The following is a 17,134-nucleotide window of genomic DNA, read 5'->3' as shown; positions in this document are numbered from 1 at the left end:
CCCCCGCTCGCCGCGGTCATCGGTCGCCTCCCGCTGCGGCTCGGTTTAACAACCTCCCTCCCCCCCCATACACACGCCTGAATCACACCAGCTTAATTACTGTAGATGAGGTCTGGGTATGCATCTCTTCTGAATACTCCACACAAGAGCGGGGTGGTTGCACATTAGTAAAATTATACTGTCAGAAGCGTTAACTTCCCTTGCAGCGTTCATTTTCAGGGTCTCCGTCCCTCCATTCCCCAGAATCGCACTTATTTATGTAGTCCGCCAATCCAGCTTTAAAATGCTGTGGGGAATCGGCACATATCGCATTCAAGTCGTATTTGAGCGTTTTGCTAAAATGGACTCGTGGGGTTAAGGCTGAGTAGTTTGGTTGAGCAGAGAATGTGGGTGGGTGGGGGAAATTATGTTGATTATGCAGTTGGTGCTCCATCAATTTGCACAGCCACTCAAATGCCTTCGGTCAGGAACCTCGTCGAAAGAAAGCTGGACAAAAAAGCCATAAATGTTGACAGCCACAAAATATAACCGCATTTGTCGGCGAAGCTAAACGTTTGCCCCATTACACAGTTTCTGGCGCAGCAGCCAATAAACACACGGTCTTTAAGCATATGGAAAAAGTGGACCACACATTTAATGTAGAAAATACTTATAAACATGTTTATTTACAAAAGGGAAAAAGAAAAATACACAGGCAAAAAATAATAATAATACAGACCATGCAAATAAATAGGGCTTAAAACCTCACCCCAATCCCTGTGAGCTTTAAATGCCCAGCAAAAAAAAAAACAGCACCAGTAAGTGTATTGAAATAAAACAGGGGAGGGGACATCTGTGGTTGGGCTTTACCCACCCAACACTGTGAAGTGTTTTTTTTTTGTTGACAGTCCATCAAGTTTACGAACCATTGCACATACCTATAGTGAGATACTGTAGTGAAGACCTACGGAAGGCACAGGGCATTGTGGGACATTGGCCTCCTGAGTGAAATGCAGTTAGTGTGCTCTTGAGCAGGACACCCAAGCCAGCTGCTTGAAAAGGACACGCTCTGTCAACCGGCAACGTGTGAACAGATGGTAAACCTTACATGATGTAATTTGCAAAGAAATCGTGTCAACAAAATGGTGTCACGGTTCGAGAATGGGGTGTGAACATGGCCAACGAACATGGTATATTAAACTGCAAGAAGCAACCAATGAGCCTTTTGTGCCACACAAATGATCAAAATAATTTGATCAAGAGACCGTTTTAAATCTATTAAAAATTTTGAGGGCAACATATTGGTGATGACTTTCTTTCTGTGCGCCAAGCAATAAACTAAATCGGTATTGTATTTAGACAAGTACAATCGTGAAGTGCAATCGGAAGCAGAGTGCACACTGCTTTGGAATCATGGAAAGAAATGTTATAGAAACTGGTTATAGGAATCAGTAATTAACAATATATGGTAGCTGCACACAATATGGGGTTAATGAGGCTTCCCTCTTCCATCACTTTTGGTTATAGGGTGACTCATAATAATACATCATAAAAAACTTAATGAATAAAACAATAGGTGGACTTAATAATTGGGTGGGTCACACCAGATACGCTGTTTTTACGTCGATGTAAATGTGTGCAGCCTTTCTCATTGGGCTGATAATGCAGTAGTTTTTCTGTTGGTCTTTTGTTTGGGTCACTCAATTCTGGCAGTGTAAAATAAATCAAATAAAGAAACTTGCACGTTCTTTGCAGTTGTCATGATAATTTCTTTTGCATGAATGCATTTTCTAACTAGTTTTCCCCATTGAAAATTTATTCAGATCCATTTCATGAGCAGGGTCTCAGATATTCCTGCAGAGTTTTCTTCTAATTTAAAATTGGATAAGTTTTTTGAGGTAACTTGACACTTTGAAATTCATTAAAGAAACTACTGGCTAGTTTATCAGCTACCGTGTGGTGCGGTGTCACAAATACAGTTAAAAATATAAAACTCACATCAGTCTGGCCCTAAGCACTAGAGGTCTAACCCCCTACACAACAAACAATCTCCAACTCAGCAATTAGTATTCAGGGATTTTTCCTTTCTATAAAATTACCCATAGGACCTAAGTCAAGATGAGTGAATGATAAAAAATATAATCATAAAATAAACGAAATGGCTACAGCTTACAAGTTTGGCAGTCCCACTTCAAGGATCAAACTTCCCAGCACATTTTCTTCCACGAGTAGTGTCTACTTCCTACAGAACCGAACACTGTTTATCAGCACAAGTGGTTGCACCTGTACATGCATTTCTTTTCTGTTCTGGAGCTCAGACATTAATGCTATCATTTTTAAATGCATATTTTTCAGGTCCCATTTTGTTGAGAAACCAGTAATGATCTGCAACTAAATCATCCAAAGGCAAACAAAATTAACATGATTAAAAAATTTTACACACACAGACCTTTATAATAAGAATCTTTCAGCTGCTAATATTTTCTTTTCTACGTGACATTTTTACAAAGGAACCCCCCGCAAACAGTCATATCATTACATTTACAAGAAAACCTTAAGCAACTCTTCAAATCAATTAGCCAAATTCAGCGCCCAGTTTCTCCTCACAGTACTCCTCAGCCTGCATTTTACCGCTGGAAGCTTTACAACATCAGCTGAGAGAACGGGGGAAACAAAACCCAAATCTGAGTCACTTACGACGACGTCTGGACCGTGCAGCGCTCCTGTCGGTCACTGCCAGAGCCCCTCTCTCTCTGAGCGATTACACACGGGGCCCGGGGCCGGTCCTCCTCTGATCTGGTGCGTTAGCGGGGTCGGGGGGGGGGGCCTCAAGGCGTGGGCGGACACGACCGAGTGGCCCCCCAGGGGCCTGCCGTTGGGAGTGCATCTTTGATCAGGGGCCGCTAACCTCCGTGTCACGGCGAGACGGCTGGGGGGGGGTAACAACAGCACACCGGGCCTCTGTGGATTCACCCGTCCTCCCCTGGACCGTGTTCTCAGAGAAGGGTTAATCATATTTAACAACGTGCACTCTAACCCCGGTAATTAAAACGGGTCTCACATCTGCCCACAGGATCGGTCCCTCATTACCGCAGAATCTCATTAGGAGACCGGACCCTCGGGAGGGCCCTGAATATGTTCAGCTCTTTCTTTCTTTTTTTTAATCTGCTCTCTCCCTCTCTCTTTCTCTCCTCATTTATATGAGGTCCTCGTCTAGAGAGTTCTTACGGTGTGGGGAATTGAGTGACAAGAGGAGAAACGTCTGTTCCACATCAATTTCTGAAAGCCAATTAGGGAAAATGTGTTTTAAAGAAGCACAACGCTCAGAAACTCGGAACGGATGTGGCAACAAAACAAAAAACAAAACTAAAAAAAACCGAGTCCCCGCGTCTCTCCGCGTGCGTGTCTTCGCTATTGTGGAGGTTCCTGAAAAAGGGGAAAAACGCGAGGTCGCGGGAGCCTTCCCCCAACCCTGCCCCCCGCCCCACAGACGGCACTCCCATTTCCCGAGCTCTTCAGCTCCTAAGCATCACCCCACAGCAGAGCTCTCGGCTTCAGGAAAAAGGGTGTCGTTAAACCTGCCGTTTCCTCCCTACGCGAGGACAGGAGACATAAATCAATAACCATGATGAGAAAGGTGAAGTGTAATTGATGATCCAGAGGCGCGGTGGCGCGGCCTCTGCGTATCGAATGTCCGCGGAGCCCCGGGGCGGATCGGACTGTCCAAACCCTGATCCTCCACTAGAAGAGCGGGGAGTCGCAGAAGGTGCAAGGTCCCTGCAGGATCTGCTTGATCCAGTCCGGGTCTGCAGGGGGTTAAGAGAGGGGGGAGAATTTAATACAGGTCCTGCCACAGTGCCGTCAATTCCCTGCAGACCCAAACGAGCTTCTCCCTCAAACTTCACCCAGGAAGTGTCATATAGTTATGAACACATCTCAGCAGCTAGAGCTGTTAAAGCGCTGGTCCACACCCCTGGTCCTCAGAGTGGAGTGCAAAAACAAATTTGGGCACCTCTGGTTTAAACTGAATCTGTACACGATTAAAAGCAAACCTGACCTCTAAATGGTACACATGGTTAAACATCAGACCTCTGCCAATTTTAAAGCAAGATTGCTCTTTATTTTCATGATTTTCAAGTTTATTAATTATAAAAAAGGAAAAGGGCCCTGTGTAAAAGTTTGGCAACCCGTTTGGATTATTCTTTGTTACTTTATAAAAAGATGATTACTAAGGCCCAGGTGATTTACTCGTTAGGGCTTCAGTGACTCAGAGTATAATTCCAGGGCTGAACTTTTTATTCTGAAGTAACTCCATGCCTTCTAAAGTATCCAACTGCAATGGCTGTTCTATCTGGTGTTAACAACCATGGGTTCCTCTAAACAGTTGGCCAAGGATGTCAGAATGAAGATGGTTCATTTCCAAGAAGGAGAAGGCTACAAAAATCCTCAATGTTTCAAACGTACATAAAACATTGACGATAAATGGAACAGTTCAAGTCAAGACAATGTCTATCTTTCAGATAGAATGACCTGAGACCTGGTGAGAAATGCTCAGAAGAACCCACACATCACTGCAAAAGAGCTGCAAAAAAAGAGTAGCAGACACAGGTCTAGCTGTTTTTGACCAGGGGGGCCCACATTTTTGCACACCACTGTAACTGCGTCATTGACTGCATTAAGTGGTCAATTAACTCACTTCACCTGGTCTCTTGGGTCTGAACTGATATTGCTGATAAAGGCGAAAACAAAAACCAGCACACGCTGCGGCTCTCCAGGACCAGGAGTGAGGAGCACTGGGTTTGAGTGTCTTGAATAGGGCAGAACTACTAGGCTGCATATTTAAACAGCAGCTGGGGGCACTGCTTCCATGCCCTTTAGCTGAGCACTTAAAAATGAACTGCTTCATTAAGTGACCCCCTGTTCAACTCCTGAGGTCCACTGAACCCTGGGGGTCCTTGAGGGTACCGGAGAGGCTCCCTGGCCAGACTTGATATGCAGTTAGTACACACAGATTTGGGGAAATGTTTTTTAAAATGTTACGTGGATGCCTTTGAGTCTGGGTGGGGGGCCCTGGATCAGGCTGAAAAACCCTGCTCTGGATGGATAACATTAAAAACAGAAACTGCTAGAACCACCTGATATAATAAAGACTCCAGCCTATAAACCAGGGTCAGGAGGAACACTTTTTTTTATCATTTACAAGCGTCTCAGGTGTCAGTTTGGGGCGCAGAGTTAAGGCAGGAAATGGGCACTTACCGTCGGGCACGGGGTGTCTGGCTATGCTGTCCTGTAGCAGGCAGCGGCGGTACGAGAGAGTCTGGCAGGCCTGGTACGTCAGCACACACCTGAGGGGGAGGGAGGGGAGGAAAGAGAGAGAAAACAACATTTAGGCCGCCGTGGGGCGGACAAGCGGCGCTACAGCGGGCGCGGGGAGGGGGCGGGCGGCGCGAACATCAAAGGCGCGAAGACGGGGAGACGGAGCGCGACTCAGGCGTCCCCATTACCGCGTTTTTTAAAAACAAACAAACAAACACGCCCGACCGACACGCAAACAGCACAAACGCTCCACATCAAACGTCAGCCCGCCGTGTGAACGGGACGCCCGCGGAACACTCCTCTGTTCTCCCCGTTCTCCCTGTTCTCCGCCACTCGAGCGACACGCCGGCGCAGCGATCAGAGGGGCGACCGCAGGAAGGCGCCGCCTCGACACCCGTCTGGAGATAACGAGCCGCAGTGCAGCACGCCTCCTCAGGCCCCGAACGGGAACACTCCCCAGCAACCGTAACCGCAGTCAGTAACACCCTGCCTGGAGTTAGAACTGTCATTTATCACTGTTACTGTTGTCTTTACTACGGAAAATCTGCCCCTGGACCAGGTTCACACATTTTGTTTATTTTTAAGATGTCTGAAAAACCTGAGATGACAAAGACAGGACATGATAGGCATTAGTCTGCTGATGCAGTTTACAGGGAAGCAGTTAGTGATTGATGTGAAAACTACAGTCAGGTCCCGTCAGTATAATTGCATTAGTGCCAAATTGCCAATACTTCACGGCATGTAAACTCCCCTGCACCCAGTGAAGTAAAGTGAAGTGATGTTTCCTTTAGAATTTGTTGCCTTCAGATTAGACTTGAGCATACAGGCTTTGGGGGGGAAACAAATTACTCCACAAAGAGATCATTCTGTGATTATTAAGATCAAGATGGGACAGTAGAGAGTGAGAAAATGGTTGGCCAGGGCAGAGATGACACAGGGGCTGTGTTTGAAACGGCATACTAGCATACTAACTCAAACAAAACACTTCAGGCACATTTTCATTGAAATGTAGCACGTATGCGGTTTCAAACCCAGCCTCTGAGTGACCCGTTTGTGTGTGTGCGGTGGGCAGCTAACGACGGTGGCCCGGAGGGACAGCAGTGCGTGCCAGGACAGGAAGTACATGCCTCAGCCACATGTGGCCGTTCCTGCACACCGCCTGTCGGCGGTCCGTGAACGGAAGCACCTCCTTGCACAGGCTGCAGTACTCCGGAAAAGTCTGCTTGTTCATCTTCTTGAAGATGTGGCCAATCAGGACCTGAAGGAGCAAACAAAGCGCAGGAAGTGACCAAACAGGAAGTGACCAAACAGGAAATGCCAATCTTTTTTAAACGTATTAAATCTTTAAAGTTTAAATTTATGTGGTTATAACAAAACACATTTAATTTGTTTGCATACAGTTGGAGGAAGCGGGTTCAGGAAAAAGGACTGATTTCGTTGCCAGCCATCAAATTCCTGATTTCACCTCTAAAGCTTACCTGTGAAGTAAATTTCTCAAGCCAATTTACTTAATTTGTTTCCTAGGAAATCTTCCAGGAGTTCTTCTTTTAATTTAAGAAAATTGCATAATTTTGGCACAAATGTGAAAGTACAGGATAACCACTCAATCTTATAGTGTGGAATGAAGTTAATATAAAATTGTGAAGAATTATATGTGTTCATAATACTCATTAGTGAGTATAATATTCTTTCAATAGTGCAGTGTGGGCAGTTGATGAAGTTCAAAGACTACCCAACATGCTCAAATTAGGTTGCAGAATGCAGCGCTAACGTAACCCTCTGGGAGTCAGGGGACAGTAAAATGTGTGGGGAGCTTTACTGAGGCCTCACCCTGGCGGCCCGGTCCTCGTAGGTGGGATCGCTCATCAGGAAGTCGCAGACCCCCCTGGTGGGGATGCTGGTGTTTTCCGTGATCCAGGTGTGCAGGTAGACCTGGCCCAGGACCCTCTTCATGTGCTCGCGCGTCAGGTGCGACTCCACCGCCTCGATCCACGCGATGATCTCGCTCATCTGGTCCTCCGAGGCCCCGCCGCCCTCGGGGGCCCGCAGCTGCGGCCCTACGGGGGCCGAGGCGGAAGCCCCGGCGACCGGCTCCTCGTCATCCTCGTCATCCTCCCCTTCCTCCTCCTCCTCCTCCTCCTCGTCCACGATGAAGGCCTTGACCTCCTCGTGAGAGGGGCGCCAGCGTCGCTCCACGGGCGCTTTCTGCAGGGACTGGTAGAGCACGCGGAACAGGAAGAGCTTGAAGCGCCACAGGTAGGTGTTGCCCGTGGTGTGGACCTTGTCGTCCAGCTCCTCCTGCAGCAGCGGCGGGATGCGCTTGTCCCTCAGAACCTTCCAGCGCACCAGGTCCAGGAGGTCCGTCTGGCGGAACAGGTTCTGGACGGTGGACTCCAGCAGCTCGGCCGCCGCGTCGTCCGGGGTCTTGAGCGTGACGAACTGGACCTGGTGAGTCCGGGCGAGCGGGCGCTGGCCGTTGGTCAGCCCCTCGGAGGTCACCACGGCCAGGTAGGCCCCGTTGGGGCTCACGGCGATGCCGTGCGTCCTGCGCCCGGCTACGCCCTCGGGCAGGGCCACCTCCTCCTGCTTGAACATGACGGCCACGTCGGTGAAGATGGGCGTGAGCTTCTTCACCGCGCCGTCGGCCGAGCAGGTGAAGACGGAGCCGCCGTGGCGACCGGCCGTCATGGAGGTGATGGGCGAGGAGTGCAGGCCGGTCACGTGCGAGTTGTGGACGTTGAGGCCGGCCTTGGAGATGAGCAGGAGGCACCAGAAGAGGTAGGAGCCGCGGGCCGCCACCACCAGGCTGCAGTTGCACTTCTGGTAGGGGTGGAAGAGCGAGATGCACTTGATGTTGTGCACGGGGATCTGGTCCGTCTCCTGCCACAGCACCACGGGCTGCCGCAGCGTGAAGTAGCCCTTGACCGCCTTCAGGTTGACGGGCAGGATCTTGACGGGCCCCACCGAGCTGCCCACGATGAGGCCGCTCATCTTGCGGCCGCTGTGCTCGTACTCCCACCACGCCAGCACGCTGGGCGCCGACACGCCCGAGCGGATGGTGCTGCACGACACCACCGACTCCCGGCCCAGGAAGGGCAGGCCGAACTGCCAGACCACCACGTCGCCGTTCTCCATCAGCACGGCCAGCAGCACCGTGCCCACGTCCTTGCACTCGTTGTTGGTCTGCACCTGCTGCGTGGCGCACACGCTCGACCACTCCATGCGCACGGGCGTCTGCATGTGGTAGCGGCGCTGCAGCTCGCCCAGGTCCTCCAGCGGGCCCCGCGGGGCCTCGGCCCCCGGCAGGCAGTAGTTCTTCTCCGCCAGCATCTCCCCGTACAGCTCCGTCAGGTCCACCAGCGTCGTCCACTGCAGCCTGCTGCTGTTGCTGTGGACGGTCAGGCGGTTGTCGAGCGTGAGGCAGGCCAGCAGGCAGCGGCCGTTGGTGTCGCAGCCCAGCGGAGACCAGCAGGTGTACTTGAAGCCGCCGGGCTGGGGGAGGGTGTCCCCGCCTGGGCTCAGGGCCCGGTCCAGTCTGAAGCAAGGGCTCGCCGCCTGGTCCTTGGAGTTGGCGAACTGCTCCTTAAGGTTTAATACCTCCTGCTCCGGGCCAACCTGTACACGGAAAGGAAGCAATGCAATAAAAAGATGAAAAGTAAGAACACTACAAATATTTTAAGTAACCAAACACCAAAAAAAAAAAAAATGTTTTATCGCAAAATTATAATTAATTTATCAATCTAATATTGTTCTTTCATTTTAGTAATATAACCTTCCCGTAAAAACACACACGCACGCATACAAAAAAAACTTCAATGGTTCGTTTTTGTGTTATTGGTCATCATGCACATTCACTAATTTGAATTATTTGAATTAAGCTTCCGGTCCATAGGCAAAAAAAATTGTCGGAACCCATTATTCACACAGGAAATCACTGCAGATAACTCTGTAAACAAAAGTCGCACATCCACGTTTGTCGGCCAAGAATCTCAGAAAGGTTAACTTTTGTTTTATTGTTAATTATAAAAATACGAGATTTAGCTTGCTAAGGCTAGCTATAGCCACGCTTGCTGTAGCGCCTTCGATCAGGATCCCACCAGCTACATGCCTCACTAAAACAGTCAATCACAGTGATAATACACGAATGCTAGCGAAGAAATAATATGAAAAACAACAGAAGGTGACAGGTCGACTGAGGGGTTGATCCAATGTGCGCAGCAGCCGCTCGGCAGGCGAAACTTTGCTAGCTAACCTTACCTTCAACACACAGTTGTTGTCCGGCACGGGGATAGATGTTCGATGGATAATCAGGTCTTGTCCATAGCCATGAACATCGCACACGATCTCCATCAGCGAAATGTTATTGGTACTGGAGGCCGAGATTCGATGGTCTTCGGACCACGAGAGCGGTTCCAAGCCGCTCACCGGACTCAGGAGCTTAACAGTAGGCTCCCTTCTAACGATCGCCCCCACTCCCGTCCAGGGGTCCGTATCTGGTTCGGATTCGGTCCCAGGTTCGGCCTCCCCCCCATCTGAACTGCGATCTGGGCTAGAAGCCGCCATTTTCCATGGGAAAACAAGAAAAGCGTCTCCAGGAAGTTACGCATAGATGGGGGAGGGGCTACTTGGTAGAAACGAGGTATACGAGGACCCCAGCGTTGCAAGCACGGTGCAGTATTAGCAGAACCTCTCTGGTGCATAAATAAATGTGTTGCACAACTTACTGACAAACCTAGATCATTTATTCAAGTCTGACAGGTGATCGTGTGAGTTTTCGTTCGGAATGTGAAGGAATCGTGTCACTGCATGCGGAATTTGGTGGATTGTACCTGATAAATCAGGCACCTGGGAGGTCCGCAAAATTGAACCGGAGGTACACACGTGGGTTTGACTGTGAAGATTTGTCAACAGAGGTAGCACGAATTTGCGAAATTTTGACTTCTTAGATGTATTTATTCTCTTTAATACATACATGACCACAGCGAACATTATGTGCAGATGAATATTATTTATCTAGTTTGTCCTTGCCTAACTTGGCTACTAGTTTATTGACCAACTAGCTTTCTAGCAAATGGTAAATTGCTGTCATGAAATGAACTTGCACATAACTAATGTACATTGCCGTCTTGCTAGCTATCTAACAAGTTACATACAGCTAAAGTTAGCCTTAGCCTTCGCTAACGTTAGTTATCTTGTATGAGTGTATAACCTCATTTGCAGTTGTTAGCTAGCTCTCATGTGGCAGGCTAGCTTGTTAAGGGTTTACCTAGTTAACTTGTAATTAAAGCTAGGGGGTCTCTGTTATTGTATTAGTTTTTTTTGCCGTTGATCATTCCTGGATGTGTAATATTGCAGGGAAAGGTAATAACATTTATACTGAGATGGCAGAAGACACGTTGATGCTGAACATCACAAACTCGACAGCCCCAACCTTCAATATTGGAAACAAGAAATTCAAGAGACCATTCAAGCCAGCTGATAAATGGGTTAGTTGGTACCTTACCATTGTTAAACTAAATGCTTTGTGCAGTTAATAATCAAAACCCTTGTTGTTTATCTTTAGTGCCTTCGGCCTATTAAATTGCTTTATTATCCTGTTTATTATGGCTATATCCAGGTAACATGGTATGTTGAATGCAATTAAACCAACTACTGACAAGAGACGGAAGCTCTGTCATATTAGCTGGCTAAGTAACTGTTAAGTAATTTCTCACACGAAAGTAAGAGGGCAGGTGTTGCACTTCTGTAAGCTATGAGCGCCTTCGTTTTCTTCACCAGAAAAAGAAAAGAGCTGAGAAACGGAAAGCATCAGAGAGACCCCAAGAGGCCCCCCCTTCCAAACAGAAACCGCAGCCTGGCCCCCAGCAGAAGCCTTCCAAGGCTCAGAAGGAGGAGCCCTCCAAACGCTGCCCAAAAAGCCCTCCCGTTAAACCGATTGAAGAAACTGCAAAGAAGGAGGGGTCGCAGACGCGACCAGGAAAACGTGCGCAGAACTCTACTGGGCCTTCTAGACCCCAACAGAGGAGTCAGTTGGAGGAGAGGAGAGACGAGGAAAGGCCCTTTATCAAGACATCCTCGCTGTTCAGAAATAACCCTGACATCCCAGACATTCACAGGTTGGTCAGCTGGGAGATCATCCTAATATCATGTCTTAATACACCTGAGTCATATGTTGTGTGCCTTGGAAAGGGAGCCCTAAGGTAATCCAAGCCGACAGTGCCTTGAAACCAGTGTGCTGGGTGGGAGGAAAGGGGTAAGAATTTTGGTGATAATAGGTAATTGACTGTGTGTTAAATGTTTGCTACCTTTGGCTGTAGGTCTGAGGTGACCCAGGTGAAGGAGAAGGTGTTCACCAGTGACTCCTTTGCAGAACTGGAGCTCCACCCCCATCTGGTTTGTTCCGACCCACTCGCATTCATACACACCCGCATTTACACACTCACGCATTCATACACACCTGCATATACACACTCACGCATTCATACACACCTGCATATACACACTCACGCATTCATACACACCTGCATATACACACTCACGCATTCATACACACCTGCATATACACACTCACGCATTCATACACACCTGCATATACACACCCACATTTACACACTCACGCATTCATACACACCTGCATATACACACTCACGCATTCATACACACCTGCATATACACACCCACATTTACACACTCACGCATTCATACTCACCTGCATATACACACCCGCATTTACACACTCACGCATTCATACACACCTGCATTTAAACACTCACACATTAATACACACCTGCATTTAAACACTCACGCATTAATACGCACCTGCATTTAAACACTCACGCATTCATACACACCTGCATATACACATCCGCATTTACACACTCACGCATTCATACACACCTGCATATACACACCTGCATTTGAACACTCACGCATTCATACACACCTGCATATACACACCCGCATTTACACACTCACGCATTCATACACACCTGCATATACACACCTGCATTTAAACACTCACGCATTCATACACACCTGCATTTAAACACTCACGCATGCTCCACAAGCTTGGTTCTGTGTAGCCATGTAGTGTTCCAGTCTCCCTTAAAACTTAAAAAGAGATCCCACCCACCCATACCAGTGTAAGAACCTGCTCAATTACCTCTACAATAAATATGCCATTTACATTAGCCAATCATACCATGCCATTGAAATACATGTTGATCGGACAGATCATTTCTCAGGTAACTACTTACTGTCTCTAGGTATGCCTTTAGAAAAAGATTCTATTTGCAAGATTGGTGTAATTGATTCATTGAGATGTTTCTGTTGAATGTGACTCAGCCCGGCTAGGGAAAACTATGACTGGACGAATGGTAATGAACAAAATATAATAATGTTAAATTTGATTTAAAAAAAGAAAATGATAAAACTGCAATGATTTCTTGAGACTGCCGAGAACTAATCCTGCAAAGACACGGGTTCTTCAGAGCTGCCACCAGCAGAGTTGTTACACCTTCCCAGTGAAACCCAGAAAGGCTCACCGCCAGGCTGTGTTCTGTTCCGACCCTGTCATTTATTTGGTGTGCTTAACTATAGGCTTCCCTTGGAACATTTAGACGGGGAACTTCATTTTCATCCCGTGTACTGTTTCGAGGAATATCTTAATTTAACTTTTAAGTGTATTTTTGTATATTTGCATAACCTTCACAGTTAACTAGGTTAGTCTTGTTTACCAGCCCATTGCATTTGTGCAGTTGTGATTTTGGCCTGCTGTTTCCCTGCGTCATGTTCTCTCTCTTGTTGTTCTTGTGTCTGTTTCAGCTGTCCACCCTCAATAATGTGCTGAAAGTGACCAGCATGACCAGGTATGTGGCACTAAACACAACTGTAGGCCATCCATCTGGGTCATTTCATGGGAGTTCACCACTCAAATTTTGCTCAAACTTTGTGTAAATGTTCCTTATACAATCCATAATGATCATCCAAAATATTAGCCTCATTGGATTTGTCATTCATTCATATATAAGGGGGGTGGGCAAAAAGTCAGTTGTGGTTGACAAATGGGGTTTGTGTAGATTTTGCATCATATCTTTGCCATTAAAGTTTTGTGTGTGTGTGTGTGTGTGCAGTGTACAGAAGGAGACCATTCCTGTGCTTCTGAATGGGAGGGATGCAGTGGTGCGTTCACAGACTGGCTCAGGTAGGTCCACGGCTGGCCTGGTGATCCTTCCATGTTTGTTTTCAGTTCATTATTATGTGTAGTGTGTTCTACTTGTATTACTACAGTCATTGTACCTTCTGATCGCACTGCAAGTTTTAAATTGTGTAAGATGTTTTTGAAGCAAAAGAAAGACGTCTCTGTCAGGTTTGCCAGATTATAAAATCTCTCAGGATTAGGTGCGGATATGGAATACTAGTACTGGTGTTGTGACTATATTAATTAATGGTGATTTGAATGCAAAGTGCCTTGTAGTGATGATAGCGCTGTGAATACACAATGCTCCATAGTGATTGTATGAGTTCATGGTATAGTTAATGCGCAGTGATGATATTCATTCTTTGTGCTGTGAATGCGCTGTCTAATAGTAATGTGAATGTATTGTGATGTGAATGCACTGTGTCTGATAGTAATATGAATGTATTGTGCTGTGAATGCACTGTGTCTGATAGTGATGTGAATGCATTGTGCTGTGAAGGCCCTGTGCAGGATAGTGATGTGAATGTATTGTGCTGTGAAGGCCCTGTGCAGGATAGTGATGTGAATGTATTGTGCTGTGAATGCACTGTGTCTGATTGTAATATGAATGTATTGTGCTGTGAAGGCCCTGTGCAGGATAGTGATGTGAATGTATTGTGCTGTGAAGGCCCTGTGCAGGATAGTGATATGAATGTATTGTGATGTGAATGCCCTGTGCAGGATAGTGATGTGAATGTATTCTGCTGTGAAGGCCCTGTGCAGGATAGTGATGTGAATGTATTGTGCTGTGAAGGCCCTGTGCAGGATAGTGATGTGAATGTATTGTGCTGTGAAGGCCCTGTGCAGGATAGTGATGTGAATGTATTGTGATGTGAAGGCCCTGTGCAGGATAGTGATGCCTCTGTACTACCCCTGCAGGTAAGACGCTGGCCTATGGGATCCCACTGGTGCAGTCTCTGCAGGCCACGCAACCTAAAATCAAGGTAGGCCGAGGTCTTCTTTTGCAATGCAGCTTTTGCAGTGAGATCGGTCGACAGCTTATCAAAGAATAAATTATTGTGAGCTAAATTGAGCACTAAATTTTAGTTACTAAAGTTATGAATAAACCAATATCATACATAGGGCTGACTTGAATAGCATGCACCATAAACAGTGATGGGTAAGTGGATTGTATCGGCGAGTGAAATCTATGCTGGACGACTCTCTCAGGACGGCTTCAGGGCCTGCCAGGGTCTTAGTGGGGTGTGTTTTTTTGTAAATGGAGGCCTAACCTCCAGGCATTTCTGCAGACAGGTTTATTCATTGTAAAGTAATAACAAAAAATAACAACCATAAAACATATGAGATGCCTTTTCAGTCAAAAGCTCTCTTTGAATAATTAATAATAATAAGCAGCCCCTAGTTGTTAAATGAAGCAGACATGTCCCTCTGGTTTTTGGCAACCTGCTGCTGATATGAACTGAAGCTCTCCCAGCTGAGATTCCAACTTCGCTGCTATGAAGTTGATCAAATGATTTTGCTCAACATTCAAACAGTATTAAGTACACTGCATAATTTTACGTTGAACATTTCCACAATGATTTGGAGTAGATCAAAACCTACCGGGTTTGGCTCAGTGTTCAGTCCAGTTAGCAGAGATATGCCTCTGTCTCTGGAGAAGTTGATCAATTCATGGTAAGGTCCAGTTTTCATCATTTGATTATGTAATAATAACAAATTGAAATTGATTATCTCCACATTTTACAAGATGTTTCTCTCTGTGAAAGGGCGGTGGCTGGTTTTAACAAAAGACAATCTAAATCCCTGTAAATCACTTGTTAATTAGTGAGAGATATTGGTGAATTATTTTTATATTTAGTTCCACTGTATGTTGTTCTGAGTTTTCCTTTGATGCAATGGGTCCCGAAGGAAATATAAAAACTTTCTGTAAGATTTTCAGTGTTAATTCAACTCTATCAGTGTAAATTACTGTATATTCCTGAAAATATGCTTCATCAGGAGTCGATTTAACACTGAGATATTTGCTGTGTCAGCATATTCTGAACGTTGGCATGTAGCATTTCCCCCAGTGTGGACTTACTGACTGAGTTGAATTAAGACTGAAGAGTTACCAGGCTTTTGTCGTCATCCACCTAATTATTCAGAATACTGTTGTTGCTTTTCATGTTAATTATTAATTGCAATAGTTTTGTCCTCTTTTTAAAAACTTGTTATTCATGATATACGGTCATGTTAAGGAAGCATTTCTGAACTGAAATGAGAGGGAGGGAGAGAGAGAGAGGGAGAGAGAGGGAGAGGGGGAGAGAGAGAGAGAGAAGGCAGCAGGTTGATTAAATTGAGCGCCGGTATCAGTGCCGTCCAGGTAACCTGAGCCCATCGGACCTGCTCGCCGGACGGGAGGCACGAAAACAATGCTTTTAAAAGGCCTGAATTATTCACGCACACCTGTCATTGTGCGTTTTCATAAATAGTTACAGCGCATCACTAAATAAAACTAAATACCCGGCGGGTTTGGATTACCGCGCTGTAATAAAAACGCACTGACAGGTCTGCAGTCTACTCCTATGTGGCGGCGCCCCCCCCCCCCCCCCCCCGACCTGGCGTCACGGTGCTTACTCACTGGCAGCTGTCTGACCCGCCAAAGGGCCTACACGCCCGGAGCCCTGGGGCCGCTGACGGACCTTTCCCTGCGCGTTCGCTCGTACGAGGAGCTGCTGGGTCGCCGCGGTGCCAGCGTCCGCGCGGCGGAACCCAGCCGTCATCGGGAAGACAAATTGGAACAAACGCGCGACGGAAACGGGATTGGATGCGCGTTTCGAACCGCCCGTTCCTTTTTTTGTACTCCCTCCTTTCATTTTTGTTTTCGTACCCCCCCACCCATTGACGTTTCTACAGTAACACAGCAGGTGACATGCGTTGTTGTTTGTAGCGTTCTTAACGATCCTTGTAGGCGATTAATTTTTCAGGGCTGCGTCAGTCTGTGGGGGCTTGTGACTGGAGGGTCTCTCTTCCTTTCTTTTAGAGAGGGGACGGTCCGCTGGCTGTCATTGTGGTGCCCACTAGAGAGGTAAGGGTGTGTCAGATGAATTATTCATCTCTCACTGGCTCGCTCACTCACGCTCTCGCCCACATTACCCCTCCTAATCCCCCCATTCAGAAGCAAGTTGTTGTTCAGAAAGAAATGTGTGAAATGTGTGCCTAGGTTTTCTACACTTCTGACACCTCATCCCTTGTCCTCATTCACGGGCATCTGCATAAGCTGTGTCTTATGTATCGCACTTGTGGTGTTGCACATTAATTCATGTAATCTATAGGACTATTTCCAGAGATGCAGATTAAGTTTAGTCCTGGATTAAATTGAGTATTGTATGGAGAAAGGACTAGGCTTAATCTGTGTCTGCAAAACTGGCTCATAGTTTACAATCCGCTGTGATTAGAGAGGCTGGCCTAACCCTGTCTCTCTTCTCCCAGCTGGCCCAACAGAGCTTCCAGATCATCCAGAAGCTTCTGAAGGTAAGGCAGGCTGACGAAAGGCTGATGTTCACCATAGCAGTGAGCCAGGCCCATTAGTTTCATCTGTCCCTTTAAAGCAGGAGAAAATGGGGCTTGAAATGTCATTGTTAAACTGTTTTAAGCTTT

At 46.9% G+C, this 17,134-nt stretch overlaps 2 protein-coding genes across 5 annotated transcripts in view; one reads left to right on the top strand and one right to left on the bottom strand.

Annotated features, from left to right (window-relative positions):
- Window positions 1-616: 616 nt before the first annotated feature.
- LOC133140208 (general transcription factor 3C polypeptide 4-like) lies at window positions 617-9,985 on the bottom strand. Its single transcript, XM_061259881.1, has 5 exons — window positions 9,553-9,985; window positions 7,126-8,910; window positions 6,423-6,553; window positions 5,236-5,324; window positions 617-3,785 (listed from the first exon to the last, which is right to left on the bottom strand). The coding sequence occupies exons 1-5, from the start codon at window positions 9,856-9,858 to the stop codon at window positions 3,721-3,723; spliced, it is 2,376 nt and encodes a 791-aa protein (XP_061115865.1). The 5' UTR covers window positions 9,859-9,985; the 3' UTR covers window positions 617-3,720.
- The window catches only part of ddx31 (DEAD (Asp-Glu-Ala-Asp) box polypeptide 31), a 34,033-nt gene continuing 26,795 nt past the window's right edge, over window positions 9,897-17,134 (top strand). Inside the window, exons 1-9 of one of the 4 annotated variants that reach the window (XM_061259883.1) lie at window positions 9,897-10,168; window positions 10,651-10,781; window positions 11,074-11,411; window positions 11,613-11,688; window positions 13,120-13,163; window positions 13,428-13,498; window positions 14,414-14,478; window positions 16,518-16,562; window positions 16,967-17,008. In XM_061259883.1, the coding sequence (XP_061115867.1) occupies window positions 10,677-10,781; window positions 11,074-11,411; window positions 11,613-11,688; window positions 13,120-13,163; window positions 13,428-13,498; window positions 14,414-14,478; window positions 16,518-16,562; window positions 16,967-17,008 (786 nt within the window). In that variant the 5' untranslated portion in view covers window positions 9,897-10,168; window positions 10,651-10,676. Of the gene's footprint in view, window positions 10,209-10,270; window positions 10,370-10,650; window positions 10,782-11,073; window positions 11,412-11,612; window positions 11,689-13,119; window positions 13,164-13,427; window positions 13,499-14,413; window positions 14,479-16,517; window positions 16,563-16,966; window positions 17,009-17,134 lie in introns of those variants that run through there. The other 3 variants (XM_061259882.1, XM_061259884.1, XM_061259885.1) reach the window with 3 other exon arrangements.

This window comes from Conger conger, chromosome 11, assembly GCF_963514075.1.
Source record: "Conger conger chromosome 11, fConCon1.1, whole genome shotgun sequence".
Lineage (NCBI taxonomy): Eukaryota > Metazoa > Chordata > Actinopteri > Anguilliformes > Congridae > Conger > Conger conger.
The sequence above is the reverse complement of the archived record's forward strand: the minus strand, read 5'-3'. Positions and strand labels throughout refer to the sequence as shown.

Coding starts and splice junctions, on each gene's coding strand:
- LOC133140208 (XM_061259881.1), bottom strand. CDS start 9,858: ATGGCGGCTTCTAGCCCAGATCGCAGTTCAGATGGGGGGGAGGCCGAA. Junction 8,911..9,552: donor ACAACAACTGTGTGTTGAAG/GTAAGGTTAGCT, acceptor TTCCGTGTACAG/GTTGGCCCGGAGCAGGAGGT. Junction 5,325..6,422: donor AACGGCCACATGTGGCTGAG/GCATGTACTTCC, acceptor CCTCCCCCTCAG/GTGTGTGCTGACGTACCAGG.